The 19,263-nt window shown below is 46.3% G+C and overlaps 1 protein-coding gene across 3 annotated transcripts in view; it reads right to left on the reverse strand.

Annotated features, from left to right (window-relative positions):
* LOC120981731 (NACHT, LRR and PYD domains-containing protein 3-like) overlaps positions 1-19,263 on the reverse strand; it is a 190,574-nt gene that overhangs the window by 50,112 nt on the left and 121,199 nt on the right. The window contains exons 1-5 of one of the 3 annotated variants that reach the window (XM_040411412.1): positions 15,039-15,097; positions 11,829-11,992; positions 9,439-9,610; positions 7,143-7,208; positions 452-2,147 (exon numbers count right to left, since the gene is read on the reverse strand). The exons of the other annotated variants lie outside the window; for them this stretch is intronic. Of the exons in view, the coding sequence (XP_040267346.1) occupies positions 452-2,147; positions 7,143-7,208; positions 9,439-9,610; positions 11,829-11,992; positions 15,039-15,063 (2,123 nt within the window). The 5' untranslated portion in view covers positions 15,064-15,097. Of the gene's footprint in view, positions 1-451; positions 2,148-7,142; positions 7,209-9,438; positions 9,611-11,828; positions 11,993-15,038; positions 15,098-19,263 lie in introns of those variants that run through there. 3 annotated transcript variants of the gene reach the window in all.

Consider the following 19,263-nt stretch of genomic DNA (forward strand, 5'->3'; position numbering starts at 1 on the left):
TCAATGGCAGTAGAATATAAGCTTGATTGTGACTTTTCACTGTCCCTGTCTCTCTAAGATTGCTTGTTGGCAGACACGGACACCCAACCACCCTCATTAACAGCCATACATACAATGATTTTCTGCCTGCCTGCTGCAGCACTTATTGACTCATCCAGGCTGTCTGTTGGCCTGAGAGCCAATCAGAGCAAACCCCCCCCCCCTCTTCCTATCAGGTTCATGTGAGCTGCCGTCTTCCTTCCTATTGCTTTTTCCCACTGACGTGCAGTAAAATTCTGCTATGTGCTGTTTTACTGGATTTGTCAGAAACTAACCTGAGAAAGTTTGGGTTTGTCTGTCAGCCAAAATTTTGTAAAGTTCATAACAAACCGGTTCGCTCATTTCTAATACATACAATAAATCTGTCAGATCCTGAATACTACATAAAGATGAAATATAATTAGCATTTTACCTCAGATCTTGCAGGTTATGTAACGCTGGAGCAAGTCTTTCTAATCCTTCATTGTCTAAGGAACATCCGTTTAGATAGAGTTTTTCTATATTTGTGCAGGTGTCCAGAATAAATGCCAACACTGTGCAGTCTAGAGCCGACATACGAACACCAGAAAAGTCAAGACGTCTGTGTGATTGTAACGATTCCAGCACCAGAGCCTTATTCCGGGATTCATACAGATAGAAAAATGTACTGAGAAGTCGCTTTTTGTCCTCACTTTCCATCAGCCTCTGTTCTTCTAGATTGAAGTCCTTCAGCCAAGTGATGACATCTATAGATGTCTGAGTTGCTTGTCTGTCCAAGTATCCAGTTAGCATTGACCTGGTGGAGCGATCTGATAGACCACACAGGAAACGGAGGAACATCTCACCTCGTCCATCAGGATAGGATTTGGCATCTTTTAGTGATTTCTGTAACTTCTCAGGAGAATAATCCACATAATGCACCAAGGCAGAGAAGAATTCCTGAACTGTGAGATGTAAGAAGGAATAGGACACAGGTTCTTCCGATTCCATCAGAAAACTTGATAATAGCTTTGACATTTTGTCCACATGGAAGCAGTCCAGATCTCGTTCATCAAAGATAAGCCTGTGGTTCATGACTCCATGTTCTGCCATCCATCCGATGGACTGCAGGATCTTCTGAGCATCACTTTTGTGCAGGCTGTGATTGGACAGGATGTTGGCGACAAATATCGCAAAGAGCTGGGTGACGGTTTTGGGTAATAATGACAACGGCTGATCACTACTTGTTGGCTGGAAGCTCTTGGATAATACTGTACAGATGATCCAGCAGTAGGACGGGAGGTAACAGAACGTGTACAGGGTGTCATTCTGCTTCACATAATTAAAAGCCTTTTCCGCCAGTTCAGGGTCGGGGAAGAAATTTTGAAAGTACATCTGTCGTTCTTCTGGTAAAAACCCAGTGATTTCTACTATTCTCTGGAAAACTCTACAATCAATTGATGCCAGTCTGGTTGGGCGACTGGTCATTAGGACAGAACAACCATCAAGAAGAGACTTTCTCACCAAACTAACCACAATCTGACCAAAAGGTTCGGACTGTTTAGGATTAGAGCACAAGTGACGTGATGAGAAATCTATGTTATGAAGACTTTCATCTAAACCATCAAATATAAAGAGAAGTTTTTCTGGTTCCTGTAAGATGTTACTAAGCTGCTCCTCCAGATATGGGTACTGATGAAGGATTAGAGAGTCCAGACTAACTTTATCCAGTCTGTTGAGTTCTCGGAATTTAAAGAAAAAGACAAAGAAGAATCTTTGATAGAGATCCCCCTTCACCCAGTCATAGACAACCTTCTGCATCAGTGTGGTCTTCCCTACACCGGGCACTCCGCTCACCATTACCATACGTGGCACTTGTTTGGATCGGTGGCACCAGCGGAACAGTTTTTTTGGGGAAATGCATAGTAATTCATTGTGTTTTCTCTTTAAGTATTCCTCATGTTTTACCCCGGTCTCTATGAGCTCATTCTCAGAGCGTTCTCTGAAGTGATCAGTGGAGACAATGATGAGGTTGACATAACGTGTACAGAATGGAAAACTCTCCTCTCGCTGGTCACATCTTGGAGGTTTGTTCTCTAGAAGTTTCTCAGTTCTTTCATGTAAATGATTCTTGTGACGGATCTGGAATTCTATAGAAAATAGGAAAATAAAAGGTGAAGATAAGAAGCTGAAACAGAACTAAATATCTTGATGAAGAAATGGCAGATATCTGTACATTGCTGAATTTTCCAGCTCCTCTTGGCCACATGACTTTTCTAGACACATTGGAGCAGATTTACTAATCGTGTCTGAAAGTAAGACAGTGTGAACTAAGACCAGACCGTCTGACACTGCTCCAGATTTATCACACAGACTGACACTGAATAATAACTTTACACAACACCAAGGGCACCACAAACCAGGGTTTGCCACGAGGGGGACAAATGGTGCTCTATTCACTGTGCACGGTCCAATGAGTACCAGGGAGGACCATGGCCACGGTGAGTACTAGTACCACCATCACACACATATTCACCTTCCGCCCGGACCACCGCTGCATGTTACTAACTAGAATACTAGGTGTGGTGGTGCTGTACGGCGTAATTTACATGAAATGCAGGCAGCATGTCATAGAGCAGGAGGAGCTGAGCAGATTGGTGTATAGTTTATGGGAAAAGACCCAATAAAACTTGAACTTTATTCATTAAAAGCAGCACTGTCAGCATGATCAACCCTACTAAACCAGACGTAGTGCCTGGTAGGGTTGATCATTCTGATACAAATTATTTTTTTTAGGTATTAATAATGCATAGAAATCATTACTTTTATAAATACGCAAATTACTTAGTTGGAACACTGAGGGGTGCGCTGTAGCGTTATAAGCACCCCTGGTGCGCTGAACACTGCACCCTGACATTTCATTGATAGAGCCAGACACCTTATCTTTCCCTGTCTTCTGCACCTGAGCACTACCTCCAAATGTCTGCACCTGTACTACAGCTGTGCTGCTGCTTACCGAGCATTTCATATCCATACCGCACAGGAGCCGATGACCTCATTTAACCCAGAAGCGATCCTCCTCTGTCTCAGTAGCCAGGGACACCTCTACTTCCGCGTTCAATTATGTCATCAGCACCTGCACTGGTCAGAAAGCAGCAGCAGAGCTATAGCATAAGTTCAGACTATTGGAGGGTTAATCATGCTGACAGGGTCACTTTAAAATCATGCTCATTCAGGGCTGCGAAGTCAAGAAGTTGGTTCTATCAGTGATTAACAGTTTTCTTTCCATAAGGAGGTGGTCCTATCAATGACTGACAGTCTTCCCTCTATGAGGAGGAGGTCCTATCAATGACTGACAGCCTTCCCTCTATGAGGAGGAGGTCCTATCAGTGACTGACAGCCTTCCCTCTATGAGAAGGAGGTCCTATCAGTGACTGACAGCCTTCCCTCTATGAGGAGGAGGTCCTATCAGTGACTGCCGGCCTTCCCTCTATGAGGAGGAGGTCCTATCAGTGACTGACAGCCTTCCCTCTATGAGGAGGAGGTCCTATCAGTGACTGACAGCCTTCCCTCTATGAGGAGGAGGTCCTATCAGTGACTGACAGCCTTCCCTCTATGAGGAGGAGGTCCTATCAGTGACTGACAGCCTTCCCTCTATGAAGAGGTCCCATCAGTGACCGACAGCCTTCCCTCTATGAGGAGGAGGTCCTATCAGTGATTGACAGCCTTCCCTCTATGAGGAGGCGGTCCTATCAGTGATTGACAGCCTTCCCTCTATGAGGAGGAGGTCCTATCAGTGACTGACAGCCTTCCCTCTATGAGGAGGAGGTCCTATCAGTGACTGACAGCCTTCCCTCTATGAAGAGGTCCCATCAGTGACCGACAGCCTTCCCTCTATGAGGAGGAGGTCCTATCAGTGATTGACAGCCTTCCCTCTATGAGGAGGCGGTCCTATCAGTGATTGACAGCCTTCCCTCTATGAGGAGGAGGTCCTATCAGTGACCGACAGCCTTCCCTCTATGAGGAGGTCCCATCAGTGACCGACAGCCTTCCCTCTATGAGGAGGGGGTCCTATCAGTGACTGACAGCCTTCCCTCTATGAGGAGGAGGTCCTATCAGTGACCGACAGCCTTCCCTCTATGAGGAGGAGGTCCTATCAGTGACCGACAGCCTTCCCTCTATGAGGAGGGGGTCCTATCAGTGACTGCCAGCCTTCCCTCTATGAGGAGGAGGTCCTATCAGGGACTGACAGCCTTCCCTCTATGAGGAGGAGGTCCTATCAGTGACTGACAGCCTTCCCTCTATGAGGAGGAGGTCCTATCAGTGACCGACAGCCTTCCCTCTATGAGGAGGAGGTCCTATCAGTGATTGACAGCCTTCCCTCTATGAGGAGGCGGTCCTATCAGTGATTGACAGCCTTCCCTCTATGAGGAGGAGGTCCTATCAGTGACCGACAGCCTTCCCTCTATGAGGAGGTCCCATCAGTGACCGACAGCCTTCCCTCTATGAGGAGGAGGTCCTATCAGTGACTGACAGCCTTCCCTCTATGAGGAGGAGGTCCTATCAGTGACCGACAGCCTTCCCTCTATGAGGAGGAGGTCCTATCAGTGATTGACAGCCTTCCCTCTATGAGGAGGCGGTCCTATCAGTGATTGACAGCCTTCCCTCTATGAGGAGGAGGTCCTATCAGTGACCGACAGCCTTCCCTCTATGAGGAGGTCCCATCAGTGACCGACAGCCTTCCCTCTATGAGGAGGAGGTCCTATCAGTGACTGACAGCCTTCCCTCTATGAGGAGGAGGTCCTATCAGTGACCGACAGCCTTCCCTCTATGAGGAGGAGGTCCTATCAGTGACCGACAGCCTTCCCTCTATGAGGAGGAGGTCCTATCAGTGACTGACAGCCTTCCCTCTATGAGGAGGAGGTCCTATCAGTGACCGACAGCCTTTCCTCTATGAGGAGGAGGTCCTATCAATGACTGACAGCCTTCCCTCTATGAGGAGGAGGTCCTATCAATGACTGACAGCCTTCCCTCTATGAGGAGGAGGTCCTATCAGTGACTGGCAGCCTTACCTCTATGAGGAGGAGGTCCTATCAGGGACTGACAGCTTTCCCTCTATGAGGTGGAGGTCCTATGAGTGACTGGCAGCCTTCCCTCTATGAGGAGGAGGTCCTATCAGTGACTGGCAGCCTTCCCTCTATGAGGAGGAGGTCCTATCAGTGACTGACAGCCTTCCCTCTATGAGGAGGAGGTCCTATCAGTGACTGACAGCCTTCCCTCTATGAGGAGGAGGTCTTATCAGGGACTGACAGCCTTCCCTCTATGAGGAGGTCCTATCAGTGACTGACAGCTTTCCCTCTATGAGGAGGAGGTCCTATCAGGGACTGACAGCCTTCCCTCTATGAAGAGGAGGTCCTATCAGTGATGACAGCCCTCCCTCTATGAGGAGGTCCCATTAGTGACTGACAACCTTCCCTCGATCAGGAGGTGGTCCTATCTGGGACTGACAGCATTCTCTATATAAATCTCACTTACCTTTGAGTTGTGAGGACAGTTGGTGTCCATGTTCATCCAGCAGGATTTGCTCCACTCCTATCAGTGATGACAGCCTTCCCTCTATGAGGAGGTCCCATTAGTGACTGACAACCTTCCCTCGATCAGGAGGAGGTCCTATCTGGGACTGACAGCATTCTCTTTATGAGGAGGGGGTCCGATCTGGGACTGATAGCCTTCCCTCTATGAGGAGGAGGTCCTATCTGGGACTGACAGTCTTCCCTCTATGAGGAGGAGGTCCTATCAGTGACTGACAGCCTTCCCTCTATGAGGAGGAGGTCCTATCAGTGACTGACAGCCTTCCCTCTATGAGGAGGAGGTCTTATCAGGGACTGACAGCCTTCCCTCTATGAGGAGGTCCTATCAGTGACTGACAGCTTTCCCTCTATGAGGAGGAGGTCCTATCAGGGACTGACAGCCTTCCCTCTATGAAGAGGAGGTCCTATCAGTGATGACAGCCCTCCCTCTATGAGGAGGTCCCATTAGTGACTGACAACCTTCCCTCGATCAGGAGGTGGTCCTATCTGGGACTGACAGCATTCTCTATATAAATCTCACTTACCTTTGAGTTGTGAGGACAGTTGGTGTCCATGTTCATCCAGCAGGATTTGCTCCACTCCTATCAGTGATGACAGCCTTCCCTCTATGAGGAGGTCCCATTAGTGACTGACAACCTTCCCTCGATCAGGAGGAGGTCCTATCTGGGACTGACAGCATTCTCTTTATGAGGAGGGGGTCCGATCTGGGACTGATAGCCTTCCCTCTATGAGGAGGAGGTCCTATCAGTGACTGACAGCCTTCCCTCTATGAGGAGGAGGAGGTCCTATCAGTGACTGACAGCCTTCCCTCTATTAGGAGGTCCTATCAGTGACTGACAGCCTTCCCTCTATGAGGAGGAGGTCCTATCAGTGACTGACAGCCTTCCCTCTATGAGGAGGAGGAGGTCCTATCAGTGACTGACAGCCTTCCCTCTATTAGGAGGTCCTATCAGTGACTGACAGCCTTCCCTCTATGAGGAGGAGGTCCTATCAGTGACTGACAGCCTTCCCTCTATGAGGAGGAGGTCCTATCACTGACTGACAGCCTTCCCTCTATGAGGAGGAGGAGGTCCTATCAGTGACTGACAGCCTTCCCTCTATTAGGAGGTCCTATCAGTGACTGACAGCCTTCCCTCTATGAGGAGGAGGTCCTATCTGGGACTGACAGTCTTCCCTCTATGAGGAGGAGGTCCTATCAGTGACTGACAGCCTTCCCTCTATGAGAAGGAGGTCCTATCAGTGACTGACAGCCTTCCCTCTATGAGGAGGAGGTCCTATCTGGGACTGACAGTCTTCCCTCTATGAGGAGGAGGTCCTATCAGTGACTGACAGCCTTCCCTCTATGAGAAGGAGGTCCTATCAGTGACTGACAGCCTTCCCTCTATGAGGAGGAGGTCCTATCAGTGAATCGTCACAGAAAACTATATAAGAATCAGCTCCTCCTGCTCTATATTAACCTGTTGCAGTCCAAACACCATGTTCTATGTGACCGGTGTAATGTAATGTAAACTATGAGCAGTTGTATTATAATAGGTCTATATAAATCTCACTTACCTTTGAGTTGTGGGGACAGTTGGTGTCCATGTTCATCCAGCAGGATTTGCTCCACCAGAGTGTCACCTAATAAGAAATGATACAGACGTCATCAGTGCTGGACGTAGACATATAATGTACAGGAAATATCACATTATACAGGGACCGGACGAGGTCTAATGGTCCTAAATGTACAGCTGTGACATAGTGTCCATGTCCCCCACACTGTGCTAGTCACTGTGTATGGTCACATTGTGGTGGTCATTGTGATGGATACAGTGTGAAGGGGCACTATGGTCGTTACTATGAGGGTGCTGTAGTATTATTAGTATAGTGCCATCCATTCCATGGCGCTGCAGATATGATAAGGGGTATACATACATCATAGAAAACAATTGTAATAACCATGAACAAGACGAGTTACAGACTGATACACAAGGAGAGAGGACCCTGCCCGTGAGAGCTTACCATCTACAACACAGGTGCACAACCTACGGCCTGGGGGCCACATGAGGCCCTTGATACCATTCTGTGCGGCCCCCAACCATGTGGTAACTGACATTTATGTCCATGTTTTGTGGCTGCTCACATGTATCTTTCATGTATTCTCCCATTGGATGGGAGTACTAGAAGTGTAACTAGACATTAATGATATATACTGCATGTTCAATATGCCATAAATATAGTATTTCAGTTGGTAATACCCCTTTAAGTTTTATTTTCGGCCCTTTGAATTGGTTCAGGCTGACAATGTGGCCCCCAACCAGAAAAGGCTGTGCACCTCTGATCAAGGTATGGGAGAAGGACAAAGTAGGTGAGAGTAAAGGTGGTCATAGCGGTATAGTGGCAGCAGGGTTACAGTAGGTTGTAGACTTGTCTGAAGAGGTGGGTTTTCAGGTTTCTTCTTAAAGTTTCCACTGGAGGTGAGAGTCTGATATGTTGGGGTAGAAAGTTCCAGAGTATGGGGGATGCATGGGAGAAATCTTGGCGGCGATTGTGGGAAGAGGTGATAAGAGGAGAGAAGGAGATCTTGTGAGGATCGGGGATTACGTGTGGTGATGTATCGGGAAAGTAGCTAAGAGATGTAGGGAGGGACAGGTTGTGGACGGCCTATTGTCTACTTGTTAGTATTTTAAACTATTCGCTGGGCAATGGGGGGCTCAGAAGGGAATGGCAAAGTAGTAAAGGGGGAGAGGTGGATTAGCCGGGCAGAGTTAAGAATATATTGGAGGAGTGTGAGAGTGCTAGATGGAAGGCCACAGAGGAGTGTGTTACAGTATTCTAGGTGGGCGATGAGGAGGGCATGTACAAAAAGTTTTGCAGACTCACGGTTGAGGAACGTGCGAATACAAGAGATATTTTTGAGTTGGAGGTGGCAGGTAATGTGCTGGCTGGTGATGGGCTTGGATGTGCGGTTTGAAGAACTTGGTTGACCGAGGAGTGTGTGTAGCCATTGGGGGGGTTGAATGAGATGGGGGAAACATGATAAATTCTGTTTTATCCATGTAAATTTTAGAAAGCGAGAGCAGAAAGAAGATACAGAAGATAGGCATTGTGCGATTCTTGATAGTAAGGTGGTGATGTCTGGTAAAGAGAGGTAAATGTGTGTAGCATAAAAGTGATACTGAAATCCATGGGACTCCATGAGCTATCCCTGGCCGAAGGTGTAGATTGAGAAGAGCAGGGGTCCTAAGACAGAGCCTTGAGGGACACCAACAGAGTGGGGACGAGACGAGGAGGTGGTGTGCAAGTGGGAGACACTAGATGTCCAGTATGTGAGGTATGATGTGATCCAGGAGAGGGCCAGATCTGTGATGCCAAGAGATGAAAGAGTTTGTAAGAGAAGGGAGTGGTCGACGGCAGGGGCAGATTGGCAATGTATTGTACCGGGGAACTTCCCGGTGGGCCGGTGGAGCCCAGCTATTCTTCTAAACGCTTGCAGCCAGCGCCAATACACATACTGCCGGCTGCGCTGGCTGAGATCCCGGCTGCTGCGCTGCTCAGTCCCGACTGTCTGACACTTCTGGGGCTATAAGTGTGTGTGGAGGTGGGTGGTGGTTGAGGCCGGGTGGTGTGCGCAGTGTCAGGGATTTACCGAGTGACTCAGTCACTGCCTGCCAGCCCTGCTGCTCTACACTGACTGGACTTAGTTTGGGTGGGGCTCGGCCCCTCGGGTGTGTGAGATCTCTCACCTCGCTGCCGCTCAAAAATTGGTTAAGATCCCTAATAAATCCAGAGGGAGATCTTTATTACTATGGACAATGTAAGTAATGAAGACCTCTATTTCATGGGTGACACGTCTCATACACGATGTTACCTCTATGACGGAGTTCCTCCAGTACAGCGTCCAGGCCGGGGGAACCATGACGTATCCGTAATACGTACAGACTGACCCACAGTCCTATCACAGCTTTTCTTCCTCTGAGAAATATATCCTGTAGTAAAGTCCGGGCCAATCTTCTTCTATCATGTTCTAGACTGTGGTATTTCTAGAACACAAGAAAGATCAGACATAAGGTGCATTATACACAGATACATAAAACAAAGGGTTAACAGATGCACTGCAGATATTACATGTCTGTCTTCTCTGAGAAATCTATGGAATAGTTGTGGAGAAAATCCTTCCTGAATCCACAAGTAACAGATTATTTCCAGGATGTAGTGACTCCTAATGTACGTGTGCGGGGGAGGGGATAAATCCTCCACAATACTGGATTATACACTTCTGGGGGGTTCTCCATCAGATATGAGCTGCTGTCTATTATTACACTGGAAGTTCTCCAACATCTTACTCTGACGTATTAAGCACAATTGTCATTCAGCCTCTTGTAGACAGCAGGATGGTGACATGAATGTTGCGCAGGGGATGTGGATCTGCTGTCACTTGAACAGATTAGGCTTGGGGTATCTCCTAATGGTGTCATCTAAGCAGCCACCCTGGTCTTCGCCCTTTAACCCCTATACAGGGGAACCGCCAGACCGCTACTTCCTGGAGTAGTCTCTGTTCAAGTGATTGCTGACACACAGGGGTCAAGAGATGCTGAGGCAGAGCACTGAGCGATCAGGCAAGACTGTAGTCGGGGAAGGCCAAGGTCAGGACAGGCAGAGTTCATGTAATCTATTAAACAGTACAAGGTCAGGGCAGGCAGAGTTCATGTCATCTATTAAACAGTACGAGGTCAGGACAGGCAGCTCAGGGTCAGTATAGAGATCAGGTGGAGGTCAGGACAGGCAGCTCAGGGTCAGTATGAATATCAGGTGGAGGTCAGGCAGTGAAGGGTGAAATCTGGAAAACAGGCAGAAGTCAGTATACAAGTAAATAGACAGAGTATAGCAAGTCTTTGCAGGAATCCAGTCACTAGAAACCATTGTTCCGAGGCTCTCTCCTGTGGGAAGGCTTCTTAATTACCCTAGGGAGGTCTGCCATAAGTTGGAGTAAATGATATGTGTGCATGGTGCATGTGCCCCTTCAGGTATGGAGAATCATGGCCATAGAAATTCAGGCTGCAGCCTGGATGGAGTAAAGAGAAGAACTACTCTAGAAGTTGGAGTCCTCAGAGTAGGAGGAGAGAGATGTTTGTGAGTCCAGACCTCTGGCATCCAGGAGCTAGAAGGCAGGTGACCACAGCGATAGCCATGCTCACCAGAGGGAGCGGAGCGGTGGCGGGCATCAACCACCACTATAAAAATGACGTAAATTGTGCCTGTAACACATGATATTCTAACGCTCCAGAGTGGCATTACAGCCTTTTACACCTCTCTACTATCTTCTATGGTGAACATAACATCATTTATACACTTATTCTCATGTCCTGTAAAATGTGTGTATTAATTTCTATGCATATATGTTATATAATGTAATGAGCCTGATTCACCAGCAGATGGCGGCGAAAACAGCAGAGCTACAGAGAATGGAACCTTCTTTACATCCCCCCCCCCCCTCTAAGGAGGAGTTTAGTTAGTGAAGGTCAGTCTAGCTTTCCCCTTCTAGGGGAGAGGTTGTGTGGGGTACCCCCTGTAAGGAGACAGAAGCAGGGGAGCTCGTCCCTGCTGGGCGAGCCCTGCCTAAGTCAGCAGAACACCCTCAGTTCTGTTGGAACTGGAGGCCCAAGCTACAAGCCGTACAGGCCAGGAAGTTTAGTTCCTTGGCTAAATATAAAGACAAAGATAAAGACAGAGTCAGACTACAGCAAGTTAAGTACAGCAGAGAGGAAAAGTTTCTATTTAATCCTGACAGCACAACAGAGCAAAAAAGTAGCAGATCTGAGTGTGTTTGCCTGCCAGAATTTAAGCCAAAACCTGCTGATGACCAAGATAAAGCTTGAAGATTGTTTCTGATGCAAGTTTATTCAAGTAAAGCTACTGTTCAACGTTATATATCAAGTCTGGACTCCATTTCTTTCATTATTCCTTCACCAACTATTCATGTATTCATGGCTGCGGACAAACATGCCTGGTGTTCCAGTGTATCCAGGTAGGAGCACCGTGACAAGTGCACAGCCACATCTAAAGGGACATTATAGGCATTCCTACACCTGGGTATCACTATCACCATCTACTTAGTTGCTGAAATGCAACTGGCGTCACAACAAACTTTTAACAACTCATAACACCTTAAAGGGACCCCCTGGCCGACGTCTTCCCCGTGGTTGCTGCAATTTCACTTGGGTAATTTATATACAACACCGGCGGCTCATGTCCTCTCACCTCAGTATCAGGGAGATTTCGGGAATGTAGCTCACTCAGAAGTGGTAGAAGACTCATGTTCTCCACAATGTGGAGCAGATCATCCCGGAAATATTCATACGTCATCCTCAGGAAGTGATCTTCACACTGACGGAGCTGCTGGTAGAACTGCTGGGTCTCATCATCTAAGAAAACGGAGGAGACACAAGAATGAAGTCGTCTAGAACATGGAGGAGACTGATGGCAGTTTATGTGGAATATTCCTGTCCTGGAGCATTTTACAGGTTTCCACTAATGAGAAATCCACATTTGTACCTCTGCCTCATGTATATTTATTTACCGCTATACTGTGCCTGAAGATGTGGTTAGTTTCATGTCACACTTGCTGTATGCTATTGGACAGGTAACTTTTCTGTAGCCATCTCATTATCATCACAGGCAGGATGACAATGATAGGTATCACCTCTGTATAGATAACACAGGATCCACCATTTTCTCAACAGATAATGGCTACATCTTATCTTCTTCCTCCTGACCTCTGCACAGGTCACAAACCATGCCTAGAAAATCAGAATCACCAGAAAATCTGATAAGATATTTAACCACTTCACGACCGCCCACTGAATATAAACGTCCTATGGGCGGTTGTTTATCTCTGAATGGACGTTCTGGAACGTCCTTTCAGAGATGGCAGCTGCACGCTAATTGTACAGCTGCCGAGCGGGGGGGCTCGCTATCAGTGACAGCAGGGCAACCCAGAGAGAAGGCAGGGACTGTTCCCAGGTGTCCCTGCCTTCTAGATCGCTGTGTATACAGATCAGGAAGCGCTATGTGACCGCCGCCCCTGGGAGAGTGCAGGACTGTCGGGTCTTCTATAGACCACGATCAGCCCTGCACTGAGGCAGTACAGCCTCTCTGGGGGCTGTATTTCCCCTGTAAATGGGGCTACTATGTCAAAATCAACGGGGGGCCACAGCGGACGAACGGGGGAGTCTTTTGAAATAAAAAAAAAACAGCCATGGCATCAGTGGGTCCGCCCTATGAGGTAACACTTTTGCAAAACTGATGAAAGGTCCTCTTTAAAAAAAAGTTGACTTCAAAAATTCTATACCTTCTAACATCCTAAAAAAATAAAATTACATAACTACATTACCAAAATGATGCCCACATAAAGTAAACATATGAATTTTAACTAATGAATATTTTATGAGGCATCACTGTCTTAAAAGCAGAGAGAGTCAAATTTAGAAAACAGTGAATTTTTTCAAATTTTTGTTAACTTGGGGATTTTTTATAAATAAAGGTAAAACGTATTGACTCAAATTTACTATTAACATGAAGTACAATGTGTCACGAGAAAACAGTCTCAGAATGGCTTGGATAAGTAAAAGCGCTCCAAAGTTATTAATACATAAAGTGACATAAGTCAGATTTGCAAAATTAGGCCTGGTCAGGAAGGGGCCAAATGGCCCGGTCCTGGAAGTGGTTAACATAAAAACTTGACTGAGACAACAGGTAGTTTTTCTGATGACACACTCCCTTTAAGGATGCCGTCTAATTTGGTAGTTAATCCTTGGCGACTAGGGATGAGCGAACCCGTGGAAGTTCGGGTTCGGACGAACTTTAGGTCAAAGTTCGGGACCCAAACTTGACCCCGAGCCCTGACCCCATTAAAGTCAATGGGGACCCCAACTTCACTTTATTATTTTCCGTTATAACATGGTTATAACGGAAAATAATAGCATTCTTAAGACAGAATGCTAAATAAAATGGCCATTGAGGGGATCCTCTTCTTTCTTCTTCTTGAAGGACCTTCGATGACGTCATCGTGCTCACCACGTGGTGAGCGTGGTGATGTCAGCGCAGGTCCTGCTGAATGAAGATAGCACTTGCTTGCGGATGCTTGCGATTTTTACGCAGCCCCATTCATTTCTATGGGGCCTGCGTTGCGTGAAAAATGCAGAATATAGAACATGCTGCGATTTTCACACAATGCACAACTGATGCGTGAAAAACATCACTCATGTACACAGCCCCATTGAAATGATTGGGTCCGGATTCAGTGCGGGTGCAATGCGTTCACGTCACGCATTGCACCCGTGCGGAATACTCGCCCGTGTGAAAGAGGCCTATTGGTGACTTTATTTAACTTTTTCATCTCCACATTTTAAAAGCCATAACTTTTTTTTTCTTCCATCCACATACCCGTGTGAGGTCTTGTTGTCTGCAAGATGAGTCATATTTTTTAATGGTATCATTTTGGGGAACATCTAATGTACTGCATAAATGTAAAAAATTATTTGGGGTGACAACAAGAAAAAAAACATTCAAGTGAACAGAGCTTAGCCGCGCCCAGGCCAGTTGATACTAGTCGTGATGTCACTGGGCCAGCGGTAAACAGTGAGAAGGCTGCGGCGCTGCTGGAGCGCCGCTGCCTTCTCAAACAGATGAACGGCGGGCGTCCCTGGTGTCGCAGAACCAGGGGTGCCTCAGCCTCTTAGGCGGTTTCCATGACCTTGGCCACTGGGGGCCTTCGCTTATTCTGATCTCGCTATGAAACGGTGAGATGGGACAACCCCTTTAAGGGAGAAGAGAGGGGGCTATACTGTATGAGGAGTAGTGAGGTTTGGGTGCCAGGCTTCTTTTTAAAGGGAACTCCGGGTGTTTTATATTGACGACCATTCGTCAGTATAGGCCAATAGTATAAGTATGGCGGGGTCTGACTCCTGGTGCCCCCACCGATCAGCTGATTGAGGAGAAGGCGATGCCCCATTGAGCGCTGTAGCCTTGTCGCAGCTTACTAAGCACAGCGCCTTTGATTGTATACTGGCTGTGCTTGGTATTGCATTTCAGCCCTATTCACTTGAACAGGACTGAGCTGAGCCCAGGCCATGTAACCAATGAATATGTCAGCACTAAATTAGGAAGAGGCTGCAGGGCTCACCGGAGCGGCGTGGTCTATTCCCAGCTGATCGGCGGGGTGCTGAGAGAGGGACCCCACTGGTCTGATACTGATGAGCTATTCTGGAGAGGACATCAATGTCAAAATCTCAGACAACCCCTTTACTCGCAGTCCGGCCCTGCAGCAGCCACATCACAGTATATATCTGCTGTGTGACCCCATTTCCTATAAGTCTGTTCCTCATCAGGACATTGGAAGGTGAGAATCGTACAGATGTCGTAGATCAGTCACCGCATCCAGTAATAGGAGAGAAGAGGAGGAATCCTTACCATCGCTGGGGGTTATAATGCTCATCCTGGACCTGGGACGATATCAAAATCTCCTGCAACATAAAAAACCTTTATTACATTTAGGAGAAAAAAAAGAAAATCCAGAATCTTAGACGCCTGCTGCTGCGCACCCTCCTACGGTACTCGGGGTCCGGTGATTCGCATAAAACTTTGTTACAATAGTGTGCGGAGCTCCGTACAGTATTAGAATGTTATTTTACAATATGCTACTCTACCCAGGGAACACTTGCGGTAAAGGTTAATGTCCTACATAACACAGATTTACCTGCAAATGAGCTCATAGTTTATTTCCCATTATAGTCTATAGGCATTCCATTGTGTCACTCACCTTTGCATTCTATAGAAAACAGTTATAATCCAAGGTCATTTTCATTTTACAATATGCTACTCTACCCAGGGAACACTTGCGGTAAAGGTTAATGTCCTACATAACACAGATTTACCTGCAAATGAGCTCATAGTTTATTTCCCATTATAGTCTATGGGCATTCCATTGTGTCATTCCCCTTGTCATTTCATAGAAACCAATGGTAATCCCACTTAATCTCAATTTTAAATAATCCCACTGAATTTGAAGATTAAGCCTGCTAAAGATTTATTTGATATGTTGAATGGTTCAGACACCAAGTCAAGTTTTACTTCCCATTATAGTCTATGGGCATTCCATTGTGTCATTCCCCTTGTCATTTCATAGAAACCAATGATAATCCCACTTAATCTAAATTTTAAATAATCCCACTGAACTTGAAGAGTATATCTGCTAGGCCTGCACAATATGGGAATTTTGTGCAATTGCGATTAGGGCCCTAGAAATTGCGATAACGATATGCGATGCAATATTTTAAGGGAATTGTGCTAGAGGTTTATTTGCTTGGATTTCCAAGGCAAAAGAACACACAAACTACGGATAATGCTGAAATGTAGTTATGCTCAACTCAAGAACTGAAATGCACAGTGTTTTTCAAAATAAAACATCTACTTACTACTTTACTAAAGTAAATAACATATTTGCATTACTGCAAAAGTACAAAATACAAAACTTGCCATTTTCTTAATAGCACTGCACAGAACAGATAAATAAAATAGAATAGATATAAGAACATGTGTTCATTAAAATAAGATTTTCCGAACAGTGAACAAACAGGAACTTTTTAAAGAACACCATAGTCAGCAGCAGCAATATAAGGTAATATACCATATTTTTTGCCCTATAAGATGCACCTGCCCATAAGATGCTATAACAAAAACAAAGACAGGTGCACTCTGCGGTCTTACTAACCCTTGTACTGGTGTAAAAATCAGAATTAGCAAACACATCCTGCGTGGAGGACATGTCTGAGCCCGAGCACCGCGCCAAGGTTTCTCAAGTAGCTCAGGAGTCGGGACCTAACGCTAAACCTACCTGGGCCGTATGGGCAATACCAGGAGCCAGTGGTCGAATTACAGGAGCCTAAGGTCCGACTCAAAGCAATCTCCCAGTAACCTCCAGCATGTGACCATGCATACAATGGGAGGAGGCAGAGAGCTGTGAGCCCCACCCAAGACCGGCTGGTATAGTCCGGGCCTCACATCTGCACCAGAATGCTGCCTGTGGATGGAAATAAAGGCACATTCAGACTAGGAGTTTCCACACCTCCAAAAAATTCTAAATACAAACTACAAATTGGTGTGGTATTAAAAAGCAGGAAGTGCTCAACCCCATATGCAGTGGTGCATCTATACCGGAGGGGCAGATCCTGCACTTGTGGTCCGCTGCTAATGGCAATCCGCAGCAAAAATGCATGCAATGGAGGATGCCTGCAGCGGACCACAAGTACCACAATGGACATCCTACACAGGATAGCAAATGTGTGGATGTGATAAACAGTATATATAATACAACAAAAACAAAGGCAGGTGCACTCTGCGGTGTTACTAACCCTCGTACTGGTGGGCATAATATTGCTAAATAACACAGATTAACCTACAAATAAAATCGTATTTTACTTCCCATTATAGTCTATGGGCATTCCATTGTGTCATTCACACCTGTCATTCCATAGAAAATTATGATAATCCCACCTAATCTCAATTTAGATCAATGCTACTGTGTTCGGATAGTACGCCTGCTAAAGATTTATTTGATGTGTCATATGGTTCTCGACTCCATGGCCCATCTTTCTTCCTATTATACTCTATGGGCATTCCATTGTGCTATTCACCTGTCATTCCATAGAAAACAAGAAAAATCCAAAGTTATTTCAATTGTAAAAGATGTTACTATACACTGTGGGTAAGGATAAATTGATATTTTTTGCAGATTTGCCTACAAATTATCTGATACTTTGCTTCCCATTATAGTCTATGGGCATTCCGTTTGGCTTCATTATAGTCTATGGGCATTCTCTTCCCCTGTCAAAGTCTATGGGCATTCTCTTCCCCTGTCAAAGTCTATGGGCATTCTCTTCCCCTGTCAAAGTCTATGGGCATTCCATTCTGTCATTCCTTTTAGTATGCCCTGAGAAAGAGAGAGACGAGCAGAAGAGGAACAGCTGAAGGGGGTGAGAGGCCACAGTATTCCTGCGGTAGTAAAAGTAAGGCGACCCTACAGAGCGGGCGGCGTTCCTACTGTCTGGGGAGAGAGATAATCGCTCTCTGGAGATAAGGTGCAGCAGAGGCCATTGGCAGTGTAGCAGGAGGCTGCAGAGAACAGCGCAAACACAGTTAGCCTGAGTACATCCTACTGAGGGCTTTGAGCTGCATTAACCCTTACAGTGCTGAGAATCTGATGATATGCCTCAAACTGATAAAATTATGTCAGCCATAGCGGCATGCCAGGCCGCCCCCTAACTGCAAAAATAGATCACCTGCAAAGTGACGTCAACCTTTTTGCGTCATGATATTGAGAAAATGAGAAACCGTACTACTGAGGTGGCACGCAGGGATGGAGAAATGGTATAGACACGGTACATGGTACCTCTGAACTGACAAACTCGCTTCTGCAGCAAGTAAAAACCCTTCAAGCCAGAGCAGAGAATGCCGAAAATCGCAATAGGCGCAATCATATCCGCATCCTTGGCCTCCCTGAGAGGGCAGAGGGCACAGAGCCTGAGATCTTTGCTGAGGAACTGATAAAGTCGATACTGTCGCCATTGCAGCTCTCTCAATGCCTACTAGGCCTCTACCCCCTGGAACCTCGCCTAGACCTTTTATAATAAAGGTCCTCAATTATAGAGACCGGGACAATATCCTTGCGGCAGTCAGAAAGAACGGAATCATCTCCTATGAAAACACAAAAATATCCTTTTACCCTGACTTTACTGCTGAGGTGCAAAAGAAAAGAAGACAATTCACGCAAGTCCGGGTTAGATTGAGGGAACTTGGCAATGTTATATCCAACGAGATTGCGAGTCCCGGTGGATGGAACCACTCGTTTCTTTCAAACGCCAGAGGAAGCGTCAGATTGGCTGGACAATCGTCGTCCTCAGAGGAGAGGGGAATGATTTATCCGCATAGTTAAACAGAGAATACTTCATACACCAATGTGCATACTTGTTTCAACCTGATGCTAAATTGACGCCGATTATTGGGAATGTGGCGATTTGGTTGGGAGAGAGGCATGCCTCGAGATAAGGTTTAATGGAGATTTCCTTTCACTCCTTATCCTCAATCATACCAGTTTGAATAAGTTAGGTTATATAGGGACGAAGTTGGGGTGAATACTTTTCAGTGAGGGGCTTTTCTTAATAGTTTTCTCCTTCTCAAACTAGTGGTTGAGGACATTACCTCAGTGGAAAGGATGGGGGGGAAGGGAGGAAGAAACCGCCCCAAGCCAGTGACTGTTTCAGCTGCTGATGAGATAACTTTTTCAGAGTCAGGTTTTCGTTCGTACTCTATTTTTGTTTGGGACCTGAGGCTCAGACAGGTTGGGGATGTGTGGGCAGGGTGGGGGATGGGGAAGTTATAAGATAGGTTTGAAATGGTATGAATGGATGTGTGAATGGTTCCGTGGCGCCATTGGACTCTACATCAAAAGATATATATGTCGGTCTTCACTATGGCAACGCTTAAGATAGTCTCATGGAACTGTAAAATCAAAAGAGCTCCAGTTTTTAATTATCTTAAACCCTACAATCCTGATATGATTATTTTCCAGGACACTCATTTGCGAGATCGTAAGATAATGGCTCTTCGACGACCCTGGGTGGGACAAACCTATCACGCG

The sequence above is a fragment of the Bufo bufo genome, chromosome 11, assembly GCF_905171765.1.
Source record: "Bufo bufo chromosome 11, aBufBuf1.1, whole genome shotgun sequence".
In the NCBI taxonomy this organism is placed as follows: domain Eukaryota; kingdom Metazoa; phylum Chordata; class Amphibia; order Anura; family Bufonidae; genus Bufo; species Bufo bufo.